The sequence below is a fragment of the Mirounga leonina genome, unplaced genomic scaffold (genome assembly GCF_011800145.1).
Source record: "Mirounga leonina isolate KUSES-001 unplaced genomic scaffold, KU_Mleo_1.0 Mir_168, whole genome shotgun sequence".
Classification (NCBI taxonomy): domain Eukaryota; kingdom Metazoa; phylum Chordata; class Mammalia; order Carnivora; family Phocidae; genus Mirounga; species Mirounga leonina.
In genome coordinates this window covers 21,697,117-21,714,592 of record NW_023270426.1, presented here as the reverse complement: position 1 = coordinate 21,714,592, position 17,476 = coordinate 21,697,117, and the positions used below count along the sequence as shown (strand labels likewise).

The window sequence follows — 17,476 nt, the reverse complement described above, 5'->3', positions numbered from 1 at the left end:
GGTTTTCCTTTCTCCTTCCTGCCCTCGAGGAAAATCCAACAGGCTGGTGCCAGGGCCAGTTCTCAAAGGATGGGAACACAAGCAGACATGGGCTTCTCTGCAGAAGAACACCAAAGGATACGCACAGGTCCGCCGTGGGGATACAAGGATGTAGAAATTATAGAAATGGAGGTCGGACGGGCTGTTTTAAGGGGTTGACAGCAGTGGGCATGGTAATGGCGCATGGGAGTGCAGAGACGCAGGTGGGCACACGACCAGGAACGGCCAGTGCAGAAATTCTCTCACCTGGGGGGGGGGGGGGGGCGCTCCTAAGGAATGCTGATTCAGCGAGTCTGGAGCTTGAGGCAGGAATCCGCATTTTTAAGAAGCCCTCTCCTCCCCCGACCTAGGTGAGGCTGACCTGGGTGGCCCGACGACCTTCCTTTTGAGACTGTCTAAACGCTGGCCGGCTTCTTGGCCTTGTATCCTCAGTCGCCTCCGCTGGCTGTCCGCTGCTTGAGCCTGAAAGCTTGTTTCAGCCCCGCACTGAGCTGTGGATAACCACGTCCCAGGCCGCCGGCCCAGGGGCTGCGCGGCTGTCGGGCGGGCGGCACGGCAGCGCGAGGCCGCCAGGGGTCGCCAGAGGCCTCGGCTCGTGCGCTCGGGCTCCTCCGCCCGCGGTCGCCGCGCCCGAGCGAGCCGGAGAGCGAGCGGAGCCAGAGCGCTGCGGGCTCACAAAGCGGCCGGACGCACGGCGGCGGGTGGCAGGAGCTTAGGAGAGCGACGCGGCGGATCAGCCTCCTCTGCGACCGCGCCACGCGAGCTCAAGCAACTCGGACGCGCGGACCCGGGCCGGCCCCCACGGTACGTGCCCCGCGGAACCCCGCGCCCCAACTTGGCGTAGTTGGGACCTCCCCGCGACCACCCGGAGGCTGGCAGGGGCAGGGCCTGGGGGTGTCTCCGCGCGCCCCTCTTGCCGAGGCGGCAGGGCGGGCGAGGGGGACCCCCCACCTCCGCACCCCGCGCCCCGTTGGGCCAGAGCCTGGGCTGCTGCTCGGAGCCCTGTTCTCCCCCTCCCTACCCCAGAGCTCTGGGCACCGTCTATGGGAGTGCGGCTTGCCGACCCGGGGCTCCCCGTTTTTGGGGAGGGGTGCTGAAAACCCCGATCTGAGAGTAGCGGTCTGGGGGGCACCCGGAGAATGGGCGACAGGGGTCCTCTATAGTTTGCGAGCAGCCCCTAATTTGTGACGCAGCCTCTTCCTTTGTAACTAAGCCCCCCATTCGTGAGAGGGGTCCCCGGGTCTCTAGATCCGCGACAGGCGCGCCGGGGTGTGCGGGGATGACCGTGTCCCCGCGGTGAGAGCCCCAGTCCCTGCAGCCCGGGCGGGTCGCGGAGGCGCGGAGAGCGCGGTGCGGCGCGGGGGGCTCGCCTGGCCCTGCCCTCCCGCCTCACGCCCCTGCGTGCCCCCTGCCCGCAGATGCCGGCGATCGCGGTGTTGGCGGCGGCGGCCGCGGCGTGGTGCTTCCTCCAGGTGGAGAGCCGGCACCCGGACGCGCTCGCCGGCGGCGCGGGCCCCCACAACGGCAATTTCCTAGACAATGACCAGTGGCTGAGCACCGTCTCCCAGTACGACCGGGACAAGTACTGGAACCGCTTTCGAGACGTGAGTACCGCTGCTGCTGCCGGGCCCTGCGGGGCCCGGGAGCCTCTCAGGGAGGGGGCCTCTGGGGCGGGGTGGAGCGGGGATTGGTGCAGACCTGCCCCCGCAGCTTGTCGGTCGGGGTTTCTAGGCTGCCTCTTGCCAGAGAAGAACTTTAAAGACAACTTCGAAGGCTTGATGCTCTTTGCCTGCCACCTGTGGTCCAGGTGTGTGTTATCATGGGACTGGGGGAGGTGACTGGCTGACATGGTATGAACAGCAAGCCGCTCGGAGAGAGCCTTCCTCAGGCCCTCCATTCCCCTAACGTTGGTGGCTGACTTTACCGAGCGCCCTAGAGAACCTTCCTGGGGCAGCAGTGATTTGGACCATCTCTAGGCTATGCCAGAAGAGTCCGTGCTGCAGATGTTAGGCTTGGGGCTGAGCCCGGCTGATTTGTTAAGAGAGACAGGTGTTCTAGGAGCTTTGGAGGGTCATGGCAATGGGCCTCATCAAAGGTTGATGGTAGTGGTGTGGGGGAGGTGTGGTGGTTTTGACCCTCGGTGTCTTAGGGGAAAGGGCGCAGGCCACTCGTGGAGTCCGGCTCCCGCCCTGAAGAGGAGCCTGGGTGGCAGAGGATTGCTCTTCTGGGGGAGCCCCGGGAGGCACATGTGCTGCCCGTTTGCCCCAGGGCTGCTGCTGCCCAGGTATGTCCCAGAGGATGCAGGACAAGAAGCACCTGGCATAGTGTTTCCAGCAGATGGCAACCGCTCGGGTGCTACGGGGGCTGCCGACAGCTCTTTCAAAGGCTCTCCCAGGTGGCTGGGGCCATGTGCCTGGAGGGGACCTGGAGAGAACTTGTATGATACTTCACATGAGGATTTCCTGCCCTTGAGAGAGACCCGCACCACAGAGCCCCTGTTCTTGCCACAGGGCTCTTTTAGGTGGGAGATGTGTGGGAGGCACCCTCCCTTTACTGGCTTTGTCTAGCCCCATTTCTGGTAGCCCCAAACCCTTGCGGGGGAAAAATATGAGGAAATCCAGTGAATCCAGATATTTTCTTGTACTTTGTAAAGGGCACCTCTCCAGGTCCCATTCCTGAGGAGCAGGTATGCCCATAGCCTCGAGTGAGGGCTTTTCCCTCCTCTCTCTGCTCCTCCTCTTCCTCTCTTTAGTTGACTGTGGGCTGCTTCTCTTTGAAAGGTGCTTTCAAACGCATTCAATGAACTTTCACAGTTATTTTGAGCTTGACTTATGCAGCGACCTTCCTCTGTGCTTCCCCCAGGCACGAGATGCCTGGCGCACCTCCCCCTGTCCCCGACCTGCTCTGTTAACCATCTTGCATCCCCCTTTCTGTTCAGTTCGGAGGAGTCCTGCACTGACTTTATTTGCCTGAGGCTGAAAAAGATGCCGACTGCCCAAAAGGTGCCCCCAAAGAAGCATTCACTCATGGACTCAATAGGGTAGAAATAATTTTGCTTTTTAAAATTTGTTTTATCATTACATTTTGGATAGAGTTGGGGGACAAGGAAGATGCTTACCTGGGCTAGGGGTGGAAGAATTGGGCCAGGTGGAGAGGAGAAGGACACCTTTGCCGATGCCTTGGTTAGAGTGGCACCTCGGTCGGGTTGAAAGCAGCTGCGTTTGTTGGCCTTCAGGGTGTGGAAAGGTTTACTGTGCTTTTGTGTCTGCTCAAGAGTTTCTTGTCTTGGTGTATCATAAGCATGACATTATCCTTATTTTCCATTAAGCTTTAAATTTTTAGAAGTTGAGTTTTTCTCCATTTCTCATCTTGCTTGCAAATGGTGACATTTTTTTATCCTTGGGTCAGTGTTGTCCACAACCTGACTGATCATGAGGCTCCCCTGGGGTGTTTGTTAAATTCTAGCACCCAGACTCCTCCCCTGGAGAGCCTGATTCCATACTTTCAGAATGATTGCTGGAAAACTCTATTTTAAACAAACATTCTCGGTAATTCTTAAAATGTTTAGGAAAGACTGCCTTAAATATTGTAAAAATGTCTGAAGCTTAATAAGAAGAGAAATGCTTCTATGTTCAAACACACTGCTTTTTTGTTTCTGGAGAATTTTAGGTGTTAATATTTTTACCGGCATATATTCTTTTAAAATGAATATTTAATCCAGCATACCATTAAAATCATCTCAAAATGTTAAAAAGTCCCAGACAGGTTTTATCATCAACCATTTGATATGTTTCATGGGGTCTTGTGATACCAGCTGTGGCTAGTAACCTCTTCAAAGTTGTGAAACTCAAACTAGATGCTCCTTTACTCCACCTTCAAGCATCTTCATTGGGTCATTTACTTGGAGTAACCAAGAAGCCTCTGTTCCCTGCGTCCAGGCAGTAAAAGGTTGCTTGCTCTAAAAACCGGATGTTCAGTGGACAGTGGACAAAGACCCAGCTAATGGGGCAGTTGCTCAGCCAGCCCGATTGTTTGCACTGAGCCAGGTCTTGCTTAAGGTTGACAAAGCTTAGCTTCTCTGTTAGTGTGTTGGTTGTTTTGTTGAAGCCACTGATAACTTACACAGTGTCCTGAGATTACTGTTATGATGCTTGTCAGTATTTGAAAGTCATTGTGAAAGAAAGCTTGTTGCCTTTCCCCTGACTTGTCACTTTATTGCTCTCAGGTGAGAGAGATTTATTTTTTAATTTTTAAAAAATTTTTATTTTTTAAAGGTTTATTTTTGAGACAGAGGGAGAGAGAGAGTGAGAGAAGGAGAAAGAAAGAGCGAGGGAGAGAGAGGAAAGGCAGAGGAAGAGAGAGAATCCCAAGCAGACTCCCACTGAGCACAGAGCCTGATTCGGGGCTTGATCTCACGACCCCAAGATCATGACCTGTGTTGAAACCAAGAGTTGGTTGCTCAACCAACTGAGCCACCCAGACACCTGGGGGAGAAAGATTTAGAAGTGACTTTTGACCTTGTGAAACTAAAAACTAAAGTCTCCTTTTAGAATGTTGATGATACCCTTTGGTGGTTGTTATTGGGCTCACTTTGAAATGGAAATGATAGCAGGCTGTGTGCTCCATGGTCCCCTGCATTGAGTGCTCTGTGACATTGCCAGGGATGACCTGAGAGCCACTACTTGGCACTTTGAGGTGGTCCTGTTGCTCAAGGTACACACTTAATAACTGTCTCCTTTACAGAAACAAAACTTTCAGAACCACTCCACGGCTTGTTGCCTGGAGTGAGCGATCCAGGAGAAACAGAACAATGTTGAGATGTTTGCTCCCAAATGTATTGGTGGTCTGTTTGGTCATCATTCTTTTATAAAGATGAGCAGTTGGGATGTTGTGGTCAGATGGAGACTGAGACTTTTGCCCAAATACAGTATTGAGAAGGGGTAGATGAAGAAGGTAGATGTTTGTATTAGGTTGTACAATAATTTCTGGCTTTCTGCTGTCATACATTTAACTTCTCTGTGGTTTGAGATTGAGGGGTCAAGAAGCTACAGTCATTCTCTGGATTTTTCCTCAGTGTGATTTTGGTCTCCACAGTCATTCCTCTAAGGAAATTTTCCTCTGTTCATTCTTACATTTATTTGCACATTCATTCCCACACCTATCTGATTGTCTAGTATATGCTAGGCAGTGTGGGCTGTAAGCGTGCACAAGGTAAATAATGTCATCTCTTCTCTCAGTAACCTCTTGTCTACTGGAGGAAATCCTTTGAGGCTTTCATGCATTTCTTTCTTACTTAGTTTTTTTTTTTAAATAAGTTTTTTCTTATAACATTTGTACATTCTGGTTGTAATTAAAAAATTAAAACATTGCAGAAATAGATAATACCTAACATTAACCAAGCACATTGTTTAAGGTACTTTACATATATTATCTCATTTAAAATTCATAGCCATCCTAGGAGAGAAGTACTATTATTGACAGTTTACTGGGAGGTTGAGGCTGTTGCCCCAAGTTACAGAGCTGGGCTGTGGAGGAGCCTGGACTGGACCCAGGCAGTCTGATTCCAGATTCTCACTGCATTACAATCAGTCAAGAGTGGAGTGGATTTAGGGTGTGAGGCTCCTTTGATATCACATTGTAAGTCTTTCCTACTTTACATCTGAGGGCAGTGAAGAATCTTAGTTTGAGACAAAGTGGAACGGAACACAGGTAGATACGGCTTACTGTAGAGGTCACATCAGGGCTTATCTTCTGCTAATAATGAGCTTCTGATTTGATTAAAATAATATTGTTGCTTACACCAAACATGACATTTTCTTTCTTTTGCACACATGAAACTAGACTTGACATTTAACTCCAGGATAATTACCTTGAGCAGGTCTGAAGAATCAGAAACGTTGCCTTGGCTGGCATTTATCTTAGTCCGGAGTGACCTGAGTTTGTAATTCTAATGAGGCCACAAGGACCAGCCTGCATTCTTTCTCCTCTTGATGTACACTCTGTGGGATTTGGTGGTCTCCGTAGCAGAACTGGGGTGGCAGTGAGCATCTGATTTGCTTACTTGATCTTAACATCTCAGCTGTCATGAGTTTCAAGGGCAGATGGGGCTTATTGATAGAATAGTGGCTGGCTCAGTTGGTAGAGTTGGTGACAAGAGAGGTGGTATGGCTTAGTGGATCAGTCATTAATCTGTCACCACAGAAACTCGGCTTGTAATAGAGAGTAGCAGAAAATCATTTTGATTAAAAGAGTTCAAGGAGACTTAAATGAGTTTGTGATCCTGACTCTCTTTAATGAACCCACTATCTTAAATCCCCTGTACTAAATGACCACTGAAAGAAATAATTATTTCACAGGAATCATTGTAAAGAGACAGTTTGGGAGTTGGTAGGCCTGAGACCATTCTCATGTTTTTTGTCCTTACCTTCAGTTTGTCCTTGCCATAGAAAATCTAGTTCTTGCCTGGCAAGGATGGGAGAGCTTCTTGCCCCAGTTGACCTTCCTAGGCTGAGTTCCCCTGCCTCTCCTGGTCCTCTCCCAGTCCTGCCCTGTAGTACTTCTGCTGAACTGGATTGCTGAGAAGATACGTCCTCTTCTCTAGGCTGATGAGATTATTTTCAAAAGCAAGAAGTGGTCCCAAATGGATCATGGGGCCTGTGCTACTTCCCTAGAGGAGTGGTTCCTAATCATTAACTCAACTCTTTTATCTTGCTTGGAGAGAGGCAGTAATGTTAGTAATTAAATATTTTATAATAAATCATATCTTTTTTACCTAATGTATTTCACACCAAACACACTCAGTATGTAAACTTGAACACTTTCAGGAATACTCTTTTTACCTTTCTTCTGGTGAGGTGACTATAAATGTTCCTCAGGAAATTCCTCAGACCCGGGCTCACCGTGGATCTCTTCCCAGCCGAGGTAACTACAAACAAAATAAATTTCCTGTAAGGAATTAAACAATTTGCCCAAGGTTACAAGTATTTTCTTACCCTATTTCATCTAATATGAGATGCCATTACTTTTAAGATGTACCATTGTTGTGTACTTCTAAGAAAGAAGACAGTGCCCAGAATGAAGAATTTAATACACCCTTGGGCAAAACTGGGACCCCAGAGGATTACCCGCTTACTGTAAAGGTAAACAAGAAATGAACCCACCATGCAGAAAAAGGAGCATAGTAAGGTGACTTGCATGTCTCCACCTTGGCCCTGGTGAATGGAGGGAAAAAATTTGTCCCTGGCATTTGAGCAGGCTGACTCAATGCATACTACCATGTGGTCTCCATACCTTAGTTAATTAAATTTAAGGGAGTCAGATTATTTGTCTTCTCTGAATCCTTGACTTTTCATTTGTTAAGTGGGGATAGTAACACTCTTATTGGTGGGGACTCTAGATTTCAAGTAACTGAAATGTAGTTCAAGTTGGCTTAAATGGAAAAGAAAACTTACTTGCTTTATAACTGAAGATTCTACTGATAAGCTATGACTTCCGGTAGGGTTGGATCCAGACACTCCCCCATCCCCCAGTCTTTGGGCTTTCTTTCCCCTATGTTGGTTTTGTTCTCAAGCTCATTGATTCCATGTGGTGGCTCATGGCAAGTACAAATTTATATCATCATAAAGTTTTTATGTCTCAGTAGTGCTAACAAAATTCCCAGAATTGAGACTTGTCAGATTTACCTGTTTTTATATACCCATCCCCAATCAATCACTCTGGACAATTGGGTAGAATATGCTAATTGTTCAGGCCTGGGACCTGGGGCTAAAGTGGTGTGAGGGCTCCAAGAATCCTATGGTGGAAGGGAGGTTGAGGGGTAGTTCCTTAAGGGGACATGGATGTCCAGTATGTTAGCCAACCTTACAGGGCTGGCATGAAGAGTAAACTGGCTACTACCTGGGAAGTTCTTAGCAAAGTATCTGGTGTAATAAATGCTGAACAGGTGGAGGCTATTTTTTTAAATATTAACAAAACTCCTATAACACTTTATGTATTATTCCTCAATTTTAGTTCTATATATTTGCATTTTAGCTTTTTAAATCACTGGATGTTTCCTGAACTCAGAGCCTGAGTCTTAGCATGCCTGGCACAGAGTAGGTGGTGAATAAGCATTGTGTTGACTTGAATTTCTTCCTAAGCACACCTCTTGATGTATTCCTGGGAAAGAAAGCCTATAGGAGAATTACAGACATGTGTACTTTTATAGTTTTTGGTGGGTGGAAATTCTACATCCTACACATGCTGCAAAACATTTTTTGGGGGGCAGTTCTAATCTCTATCTGTAACCTGGGACCTTACAACTTTATAACCCTTTTCAGGATACACTTGTATAGAGCTCACTGTTCCCAGACCTTTACCATTAAGCCTAGGACAGAAGGCTTCTCAGTGAGTGAATGAATGAATGAATGAATGAGTAAATGAATGAATGAATGAGTGAGTGAGTGAGTGAATTATTCTGGATCAGGACTTTCCACACCTTCAGGATGGAGACAAGTTGTTCTTTGCAGAGGTCTGGCCCCAGTAAGTCATGCTAGCTTTGGACACATGTCTCATTCTTTTAGTAATTGATAGTGATTATGGATACCAACAGATGGGGGTGCTGTTGAGAGTCAGGGCGAATCTGAAAAAGAAACCCAACGCCCGCACAATTGGGACACAACTCTTTGAAGCTGAGTCCTTTCATAGTGAAGAGCCCATTTTTTGACCTGAGTTCACCTTGCATTCTTGCCAAGTATAAGCTTGGGTCTTTGGCCAAACCATTACTTTCCTCATCTATAAAAGTAGAGTGATCATACCTACTTGTTGGGTTTGGGGGAGGATGAGTGACATCATGACGCAAAGTACAAAGTAAGGCACTCATGATCTTTGAGTGGCTGAAATACCTGCTCCTCTGATTTGCTTTCCGAGGGTCACTTGTCTTCTGTCCTGTGAGTGAATTGTTGGCACACAGCTGCAGATGTTGTTTTCTGTGTCATGTCTTAGGGAAATGTTGGAGAGATTTATTCCACTATCCTTGAGCCTGTCTTCATTCCTTGCCAGTCTGGAAGGCTGTGTGAGGTTCCATATGGTCTCTTCTCTGTTAATTTCCAGTTGCAGCTTCTGGCACACAAGACTTTCCCATTATATTTCCCATCATCACTGGACCTCCTGAAACTAGCAACTCATCATGATGTATATGAGAGTGAATTTGTGCCCAGCTGTGCCTGAAATTCGAGTTATGTGAAGGGCTCCCCAGGGAGCCCTGTTTTGCCAGCTCAGCCATGATCAGTATCACTTTTTTTTTTTAAATTTTATTATGTTATGTTAGTCACCATACAATACATCATTAGTTTTTGATGTAGTGATCCACGATCCATTGTTTTCGTATAACACCCAGTGCTCCATGCAGTACGTGCCCTCCTTAATACCCATCACCGGGCTAACCAATCCCCCTTACCCCCTCCCCTCTAAAACCCTGTTTGTTTCTCAGGTCCATAGTCTCTCATGGTTCATCTCTCCCTCCAATTCCCCCCGCCCATTTTTCCCTTCCTTCTCTTAATGTCCTCCATGTTATTCCTTATGTTCCACAAATAAGTGAAACCATATGATAATTGACTTTCTCTGCTTGACTTATTTCACTTAGCATCATCTCCTCCAGTCCCATCCATGTTGATGTAAAAGTTGGGTGTTCATCTTTTCTGATGGCTGAGTAAAATATTCCATTGTATATGTGGACCACATCTTCCTTATCCATTCTTCTGTTGAAGGGCATCTCGGCTCTTTCCACAGTTTGGCTATTGCGGACATTGCTGCTATGAACACTGGGGTGCATATGGCCCTTCTTTTCACTACATCTGTGTCTTTGGGGTAAATACCCAGTAGTGCAATTGCTAGGTCATAGGGTAGCTCTATTTTTAAATTTTTGAGGCACCTCCACACTGTTTTCCAAAGTGGCTGTACCAACTTGCATTCTGTTGGTGGGAATGATCAGTATCACTTTTAATGTTAAGGTCTGATCTGGTTGCCTCCAGCCCATCTCAAAAGGTATAAACCTCATCTTGTCCTACAGAGAGATCCAGGCTGGCTTTGGGGGTGGGTGGGGTTCTGCATTACTGTCCTTGAGGAAGTTCCTTCAGGGTCTAGCAAATGTTGCTTGTTGGAGTTCAGGAGTCCCCAAGATCCTGGTTTGGCTTTAAAACCAACAGGAGGGGCGCCTGGATGGCTCAGTCGTTAAGCGTCTGCCTTCAGCTCAGGTCATGATCCCAGGGTCCTGGGATCGAGTCCCACATCGGGCTCCCTGCTCAGCAGGAAGCCTGCTTCTCCCTCTCCCACTCCCCCTACTTGTGTTCCTGCTTTCGCTATTTCTCTCTCTGTCAAATAAATAAATAAAATCTTAAAAAAAAAAAAAATAAAACCAATAGGAAAATACTGGTAGGGTTGGCCAGGCCTTTCTTCCTTCTCTCCTCAGGTCTAGCTCTTCAGCTCCAGATCATGACAGGCTATCAGAGGACCTATAATTCACTAAAGGCAGAGCCGGTTGACTGTGGTTTAGGAAAACCCAAACAATAAAAAATAGCTAATGCAGGGCATGATGGTTTGTTGGTGCAAAAGTGTTCTCCAAATGCCAGGTCTGTACCAGGCCTTTGCTGGGTGAAGACAGAGAGGTTTGTATCCTCCTGGGGTTTACTCTGTAGCAAATAGATAAACAATCCCAAAATAAGCGTGTAGGTACAGTAGACAAAAGTGCTACAAGGTAGAGATACAGCCGCCTTGAGACTATGTAAAGGGAGGGGGAAGGCGCTGATGAACTCTTCTGCCCAGGGGATGCTCCCGGGGAAGGCCGTTGGAGCTGAGAGCTGGCGGATGACAGGAGTGAGCCAGGTGAGGAGAGGAGGTGCTTGTGTTCCAGGCAGCAAGTGGGAGGAGCAAATCCCAAAGTCTGGAAGTGGGAAGGACCCTGATGTGTTTCCATTAGACGTGTTTGCCCTAAGATTCTGTTAAGCAGCAGGCTCTCTCCTAGTTTATTTAAAAAGCACACTTTGCCCATTTTCAGCTTAACACCTATTTTGGAGGCAGGAGAATGAGTCACCTGTGACAAATGAGATCCGCAGATGGGCCAAGGACGTGGAAGGATGGCCTGTTCTGTTGTTCTCCCTCTCTGCCAGCCTTAGCAGCCTCCTCTGATGGGAAAGTGTCCATCCCGCTCTTTGCCTCCCCCTTCAGTAAGTCCTTCCTCCTCTAAGGTCTGGGGCCCGTAAACTTCTCCTTTGCTCTGTGGTCCAGTGTCCTGGGCTATAGAGCTCCTGCAATTCCCACTGCTCTTTAAAAATAAAGGCGCCGTGGAGTTTCTGGATGGAGTGATGGTTTATGAAGTATTTATTTCAAAAATGAGAGTGGTTTGAATGAGTTGTTCCTTGCCCTCCTCCCCATTCCCTTCTCCTGCCATCACTGCTGAGAACCAACTGGATGCCAGGCTTAGAGGCTAAAGATGAGAACCAAGATTACCACCCTCAAGGGTCACATTTTAGGGGGAGAGATGGACATGAATGCAATTCCTTCAGCGCCATGTCGAGTGCTGAGTAGTGTGGGTGCATTTCATAGCCCCTCCATCTGGGTCCTCTTAGTGTCCCTTTGACAGAGATGAGATAACGGTTTCTTCTTGGGAAGGAGGGAAGATGCATTGACAAACCAGTGATGTGAGTTATTGGAGATTCTTCTGGAAGGTAACCACTAAAATCCACAGTAACTTGATGGGGCTGCTTTTCTTAGGATGCTATACAAATATGTCCCTCAGGAGACTCTCTCCCTTGATCCTTTAAAATGGACTTCCTTTTAAATTTGGCATACTGGGGAAAGGAAGGAAGGAAGGACATATTATACAACTATTTGTAAGAATTTGCAAACTGTTCCTGTGTAATCTGCAACATGTCCCCACTACGAGGGCACCATCAACATTCCCCAGCATAATTACATGCTGGGTGAGCAGGCATTTATGCAAAGTCCGTCGGTGTCTGTGATTGGAGCAGGGAAGTAGAACTTAGTGCAGGCAATCTTCACACAGATAAAACAGAGAGAAAACAAATATGCAGCGAGTATAAGCCTCCACTCTTCTCTTTTAGCTCTGTCTTTTCTGTCCCACCGTTGACATGGAATCACTCTCAGTTCTAACAAAGGCCAGGCCAAGGCAAAAAGAGAAAATGCCCTGAGTGAGGTGCTAGAGCGGTGCTTTTCATACTAAGCTTTATAATCTTGTAACATCACTAGTGGGCTTCTTTAAACTGTAGATCTCAGGGCGCCTGGGTGGCTCAGTCGGTTAAGCTACTGCCTTTGGCTCAGATTATGATCCCAGGGTCCTGGGATCAAGCCCTGCGTCAGGCTCCCTGCTCAGCGGGGAGTCATCTTCTCCCTCTGCCGCTCCCCCTGCTTGTACTCTCTCTCTCAAATGAATACATAAAATCTTAAAACAAAATAAAACAAAACTGTAGATTTCAGCCTCCCAGTCCAGAGCACAGTCTTCAGTAGGTCAAAGGTGACACCCTGGAAGCTGCATTTTAAATAAGCAGTCTGGATAATTTTGATGCAGGTTATTTTCAGACTGTATTTCCAGAGAAATCCTGGAGAACTATTAATTCATCCTAAATAGTCGACATGATAAGATCCAATGAATAATAACATTTTAGACAAAATAAGCATTTTGTGTAGTAGGAGATTTTTATGGGTGCAGTGTTTTCCCCTTTGGCTAATAGGGCTACCATTGATACCGATAGAAAGAAAGGTCTTGCTCTCCAGTATGTGTGTCTGCATAGTCTCAGCAGTAGGCATTGTTAGGAGGTGCTCTTGGAGCAGAATAACATTTGACTCTTGACTAGCTTCTAGGGACACTTGTGTACATGAACCCAGTGAAACTGATGTGAGGCCTTTTACAAGATACACTCCTAGGGTGTCATCTCAGCAAATCTTCATGTCTCCAAAGGGGCCTGAACCCAGCCAATGATGGGCTAACTTTGCATCTTCTCTAGCGAAATTGATATATTTTGTGCACAGATGAACGGAAGGAAGTTGACTCTGACATTGGCTTTAGTTTACAGAGAAATGGGTATTGAAACTTAAGTGGTGCTAAGAGTATGTAATAAACAAAGAATTTTGAGGATCATCAAGACATGGTGGTACTCCTTGTTCTGAAGCCCACTGAACCAACTCTCAGACTTTGCTTTACCCCATGTTGCTGAATTTCCTCTGATTAATGGTACCTGAAATTGATAAAACCATTGCCAGGAGGGAGAAAATAGTTAACTGATAATAATTGAACAGATTTGTGTGGCTTTTTGGGGTCTTTCCATAGCCCTATCGTTAAGGGATGGTTGGGTAGTTTCCATGTCTTTTTATGCTCCTTGGATATGCTGATTCCTCTGTGACTTCAGTGGGCTTGGTTGGCTGGTTGGTGTCCAGAACTTTCGTTAGGCTGAGGCATCACTTCTAACATCTGGGCCAGCTGATCTTACTGTGACTCTGGATCTGGTCTTCAACCTTTGACCAGCCTACTTGAATAAGACCTATGTCATTTTCAGTGAAGGAGGATATTAAAGTGTTATCCATAGTAAAGATAAAATACTGCTGTGTTTACTAGTGTGAGATAAATTGTGTGATTTTTCTTTATATGACAGGGTTGATGGTTTAAAAATTTCTTCCTACCTCAGAAAGACCTTTGCATATGTTTTTATTGTTTTGTTTCTTTCCATTGTCATCCTTGATCTAGATCGTGCCTTTCTAGTAACCAGGTCTTGGTACACAGATGAAGTAGTTCTCTTTGTTCATGTGTTCATACATTCCTACCACAGGTATTTATTGGCCAGGCTGCTATGTATCAGGCACTGTGCTGGCCATTTAGGATGTAGCAGGGAGCAAAAAAAGCTGATTCCTATTCTCTGAAGTCTGTAGACTCCTTGTCTGAGATAAAGTGAAGAGGAAGGTGTGCTTGTCAGTTGGAGACCTATTGGGGGTTATTCCACAAAGGAAGAGCCCTGGTCCACAAAGGAACCAGAGCAGTCCTGGCGAGCTGGACATTCAGAGGCATTGTGACCTGAGCCATGTCTCTGTGGAAAAGTAGCATCAGCCTTCATCTCTCAATCTGTCTGGGGGTCAGACCACTTGAGCTCACCTCAACTCCTACAGACACACATGGGGTGCCTCTGATGTTCTGCATAAGTTTAGAGACCCAGGTGTTTCCACTAGAAGGGTGTTGGTCTGTACAGTCAAGATGGAGCATGTAGAGAGAGGACTTGATGTGTATGAATGCTGAATCCTTGCCTGTCCTCTAGGACAAGGTCTGGATTGGTAAAGAGTATGTTTCATTGGAGTATAACAAATATAGAGCAAAGGGTGCCAATCATAAATGTACTACCACTTGATGTTCTTTCATAAAGTGAGCACACCCATACAACCATCAACATGATCAAGAGACAGAATCTCATTAGCATCTTAGAAGTCCATTTTGTGTCCCTTGCTGTCACTGCCTGTCCCTGTCCCAAGCAAGAACTGTCCTGACTTCTTTTTTTTTAATTCAGAATTTTTTAAAAATTTTATTTTATTATGTAATGTTAGCCACCATACAATACATCATTGGTTTTTGGTGTAGTGATCCACGATTCATTGTTTTCATATAACACCCAGTGCTCCATGCATCTCCAAAGGCTAGTGAAACAAAAGCAAAAATGAACTTTTGGGACTTCATCAAGGTAAAAAGCTTCTGCACAGCAAAGGAAACAGTCAACAAAACAAAGAGACAACCCACAGAATTGGAGAAGATATTTGCAAATGACACTAAAGGTAAAGGGCTGGTATCTAAGATCTATAAAGAACTTCTCAAACTCAACACCCAAAAAACAAATAATCGAGTCAAAAAAATGGGCAGAAGACATGAACAGACACTTCTCCAAAGAAGACATACAAATGGCTAACAGACACATGAAAAAATGTTCATCATCATTAGCCATCAGGGAAATTCAAATCAAAACCACAATGAGCTACCACCTTATACCAGTTAGAATGGCAAAAATTGACAAGGCAAGAAACAACAAATGTTGGAGAGGTTGTGGAGAAAGGGGAACCCTCTTACACTGTTGGTGGGAATGCAAGTTGGTACAGCCACTTTGGAAAGCAGTGTGGAGGTGCCTCAAAAAATTAAAAATAGAGTTACCCTATGACCCAGCAATTGCACTACTGGGTATTTACCCCAAAGACACAGATGTAGTGAAAAGAACTGTCCTGACTTCTAACACTGTAGATTAGTTTTGTCTGTTTTTATACTTTTATAATGAAATTGTAAGGATGTCTTTTTTTGTCTGGTCTCTTTTGCTGAACATCAAATGTGTGATAGATTGTTGTGCATTGCTATACTTTGTTCATTCTCACTGTTGTGTGAATATTGCACAATTTATTCACCTGTCCTATTTTTTGGTCTTTATTTAATTTTTAATTCCAATATAGTTAATATACAGTGTTATATTAGTTTTAGGTATACAATATAGTTATTCAACAATTCTATGCATTTTACTTGGTGCTTATCAAGGTAAGTGTACTTTTCTTCCCCTTCACCTATTTCACCCATACCCCCTCCCACCTCCCCTCTGGTAACCATCAGATTGTTCTCTATAATTAAGAGTCTGTTTGTTGGTTTGTCTGTTTTTTTCTTTGTTTTGTTTCATATATTCCCTATATGAATGAAAATCATATTGTATTTGTCTTTCTCTGATTCATTTATTTCACTTAGCATTATACCTTACCTATCCATCCTTGTTGTTGCAAATGACAAAATATCTTTCTTTTTCATGGCTGGGTAATATTCCATTGAGTGAGTGAGTGAGTGTGTGTGTGTGTGTGTGTACACTCAATGTATATATGTGTGTGTGTGTGTGTACATCTTCTTTATTCATTCATCTATTAATGGACACTTCGTTTGCTTCCATAATTTGGCTATTGTCAATAATCCTGCAATAAACATAGATGTGCATATATCTTTTTGAATTAGTGTTTTTGTATTATTTGGGTAAATAGTGGAATTAGTGGATCATTTGGTAATTCTATTTTTAATTTTTTTTAAATCTTTTTATTAAAGATTTTATTTATTTATTCATGAGAGACAGAGAGAGGGGGAGAGAGAGGCAGAGGGAGAAGCACACTCCCTGCCGAACAGGGAGCCTGATGCAGGACTCGATCCCAGGACCCTGAGATCATGACCTGAGCTGAAGGCAGGTGCTTTACTGACTGAGCCACCCAGGTGCCCTATTTTTAATTTTTTGAGAAACCTCCATACTGTTTTTCACGGTGGCTGCACCAGTTTGCATTCCCACTAATTGTGCATGAGGGTTCCTTTTTTCCATATCCTCACCAACACTGGTTTCTTGTGTTTCTGATTTTTGCCATTCTGGCAGATATGAGGTGATATCTCATTGCGGTTTTGATTTGCATTTCCCTGATGGTAAGTGATGTTGACCATCTTTTCATGTGTCCATTGACCATATATATGTCTTCTCTGGAGTGGTGTCTGTGTCTTCTTCCCATTTTTAAAAATTGGATTATTTGTGTTTGTGTTGAGTTGTATAAATTCTTTATATATTTTAGATACTGTTTATCAGATATGTGATTTGCAAATATCTTCTCCATTCAGTTGATTGCCTTTTAGTTTTGTTGATTGTTTCCTTTGCTGTTCAGAAGCTTTTTATTTTGATGACATCCCAATAGCTTATTTTTGCTTTTATTTCCCTTGCCTCAGGAGACACATCTAGAAAAATGTTGCTATAACCAGTGTCAGAGAAATTACTGCCTATGCTCTTTTGAGAATTTTTATAGTTTCAGGTCTCATATTTATGTTCTTAATCCATTTCAAGTTTATTTTGTGTGTGGTGTAGGAAAGTGGTCCAGTTTCATTCTTTTTTTTTTTTTTATTAATTTTATTATGTTATGTTAGTCACCATACAATACATCACTAGTTTTTGATGTAGTGATCCACATCCATTGTTTTCGTATAAGACCCAGTGCTCCATGCAGTACGTGCCCTCCTTAATACCCATCACCGGGCTAACCAATCCCCCTTCCCCCCTCCCCTCTAAAACCCTGTTTGTTTCTCAGGTCCATAGTCTCTCATGGTTCATCTCTCCCTCCAATTCCCCCCGCCCATTTTTCCCTTCCTTCTCTTAATGTCCTCCATGTTATTCCTTATGTTCCACAAATAAGTGAAACCATATGATAATTGACTTTCTCTGCTTGACTTATTTCACTTAGCATCATCTCCTCCAGTCCCATCCATGTTGATGTAAAAGTTGGGTGTTCATCTTTTCTGATGGCTGAGTAATATTCCATTGTATATGTGGACCACATCTTCTTTATCCATTCTTCTGTTGAAGGGCATCTCAGCTCTTTCCACAGTTTGGCTATTGCGGACATTGCTGCTATGAACACT

General features: G+C 45.2%; 1 protein-coding gene across 1 annotated transcript in view; it reads left to right on the top strand.

Moving 5' to 3' along the window:
• The first annotated feature begins 760 nt into the window (after positions 1–760).
• Positions 761–17,476, top strand: part of SPOCK1 (SPARC (osteonectin), cwcv and kazal like domains proteoglycan 1) — a 540,185-nt gene continuing 523,469 nt past the window's right edge. The window contains exons 1-2 of the mRNA XM_035014187.1: positions 761–843; positions 1,458–1,643. Coding sequence (XP_034870078.1) covers positions 1,458–1,643 — 186 coding nt within the window. The 5' untranslated portion in view covers positions 761–843. The remainder of the gene's footprint in view (positions 844–1,457; positions 1,644–17,476) is intronic.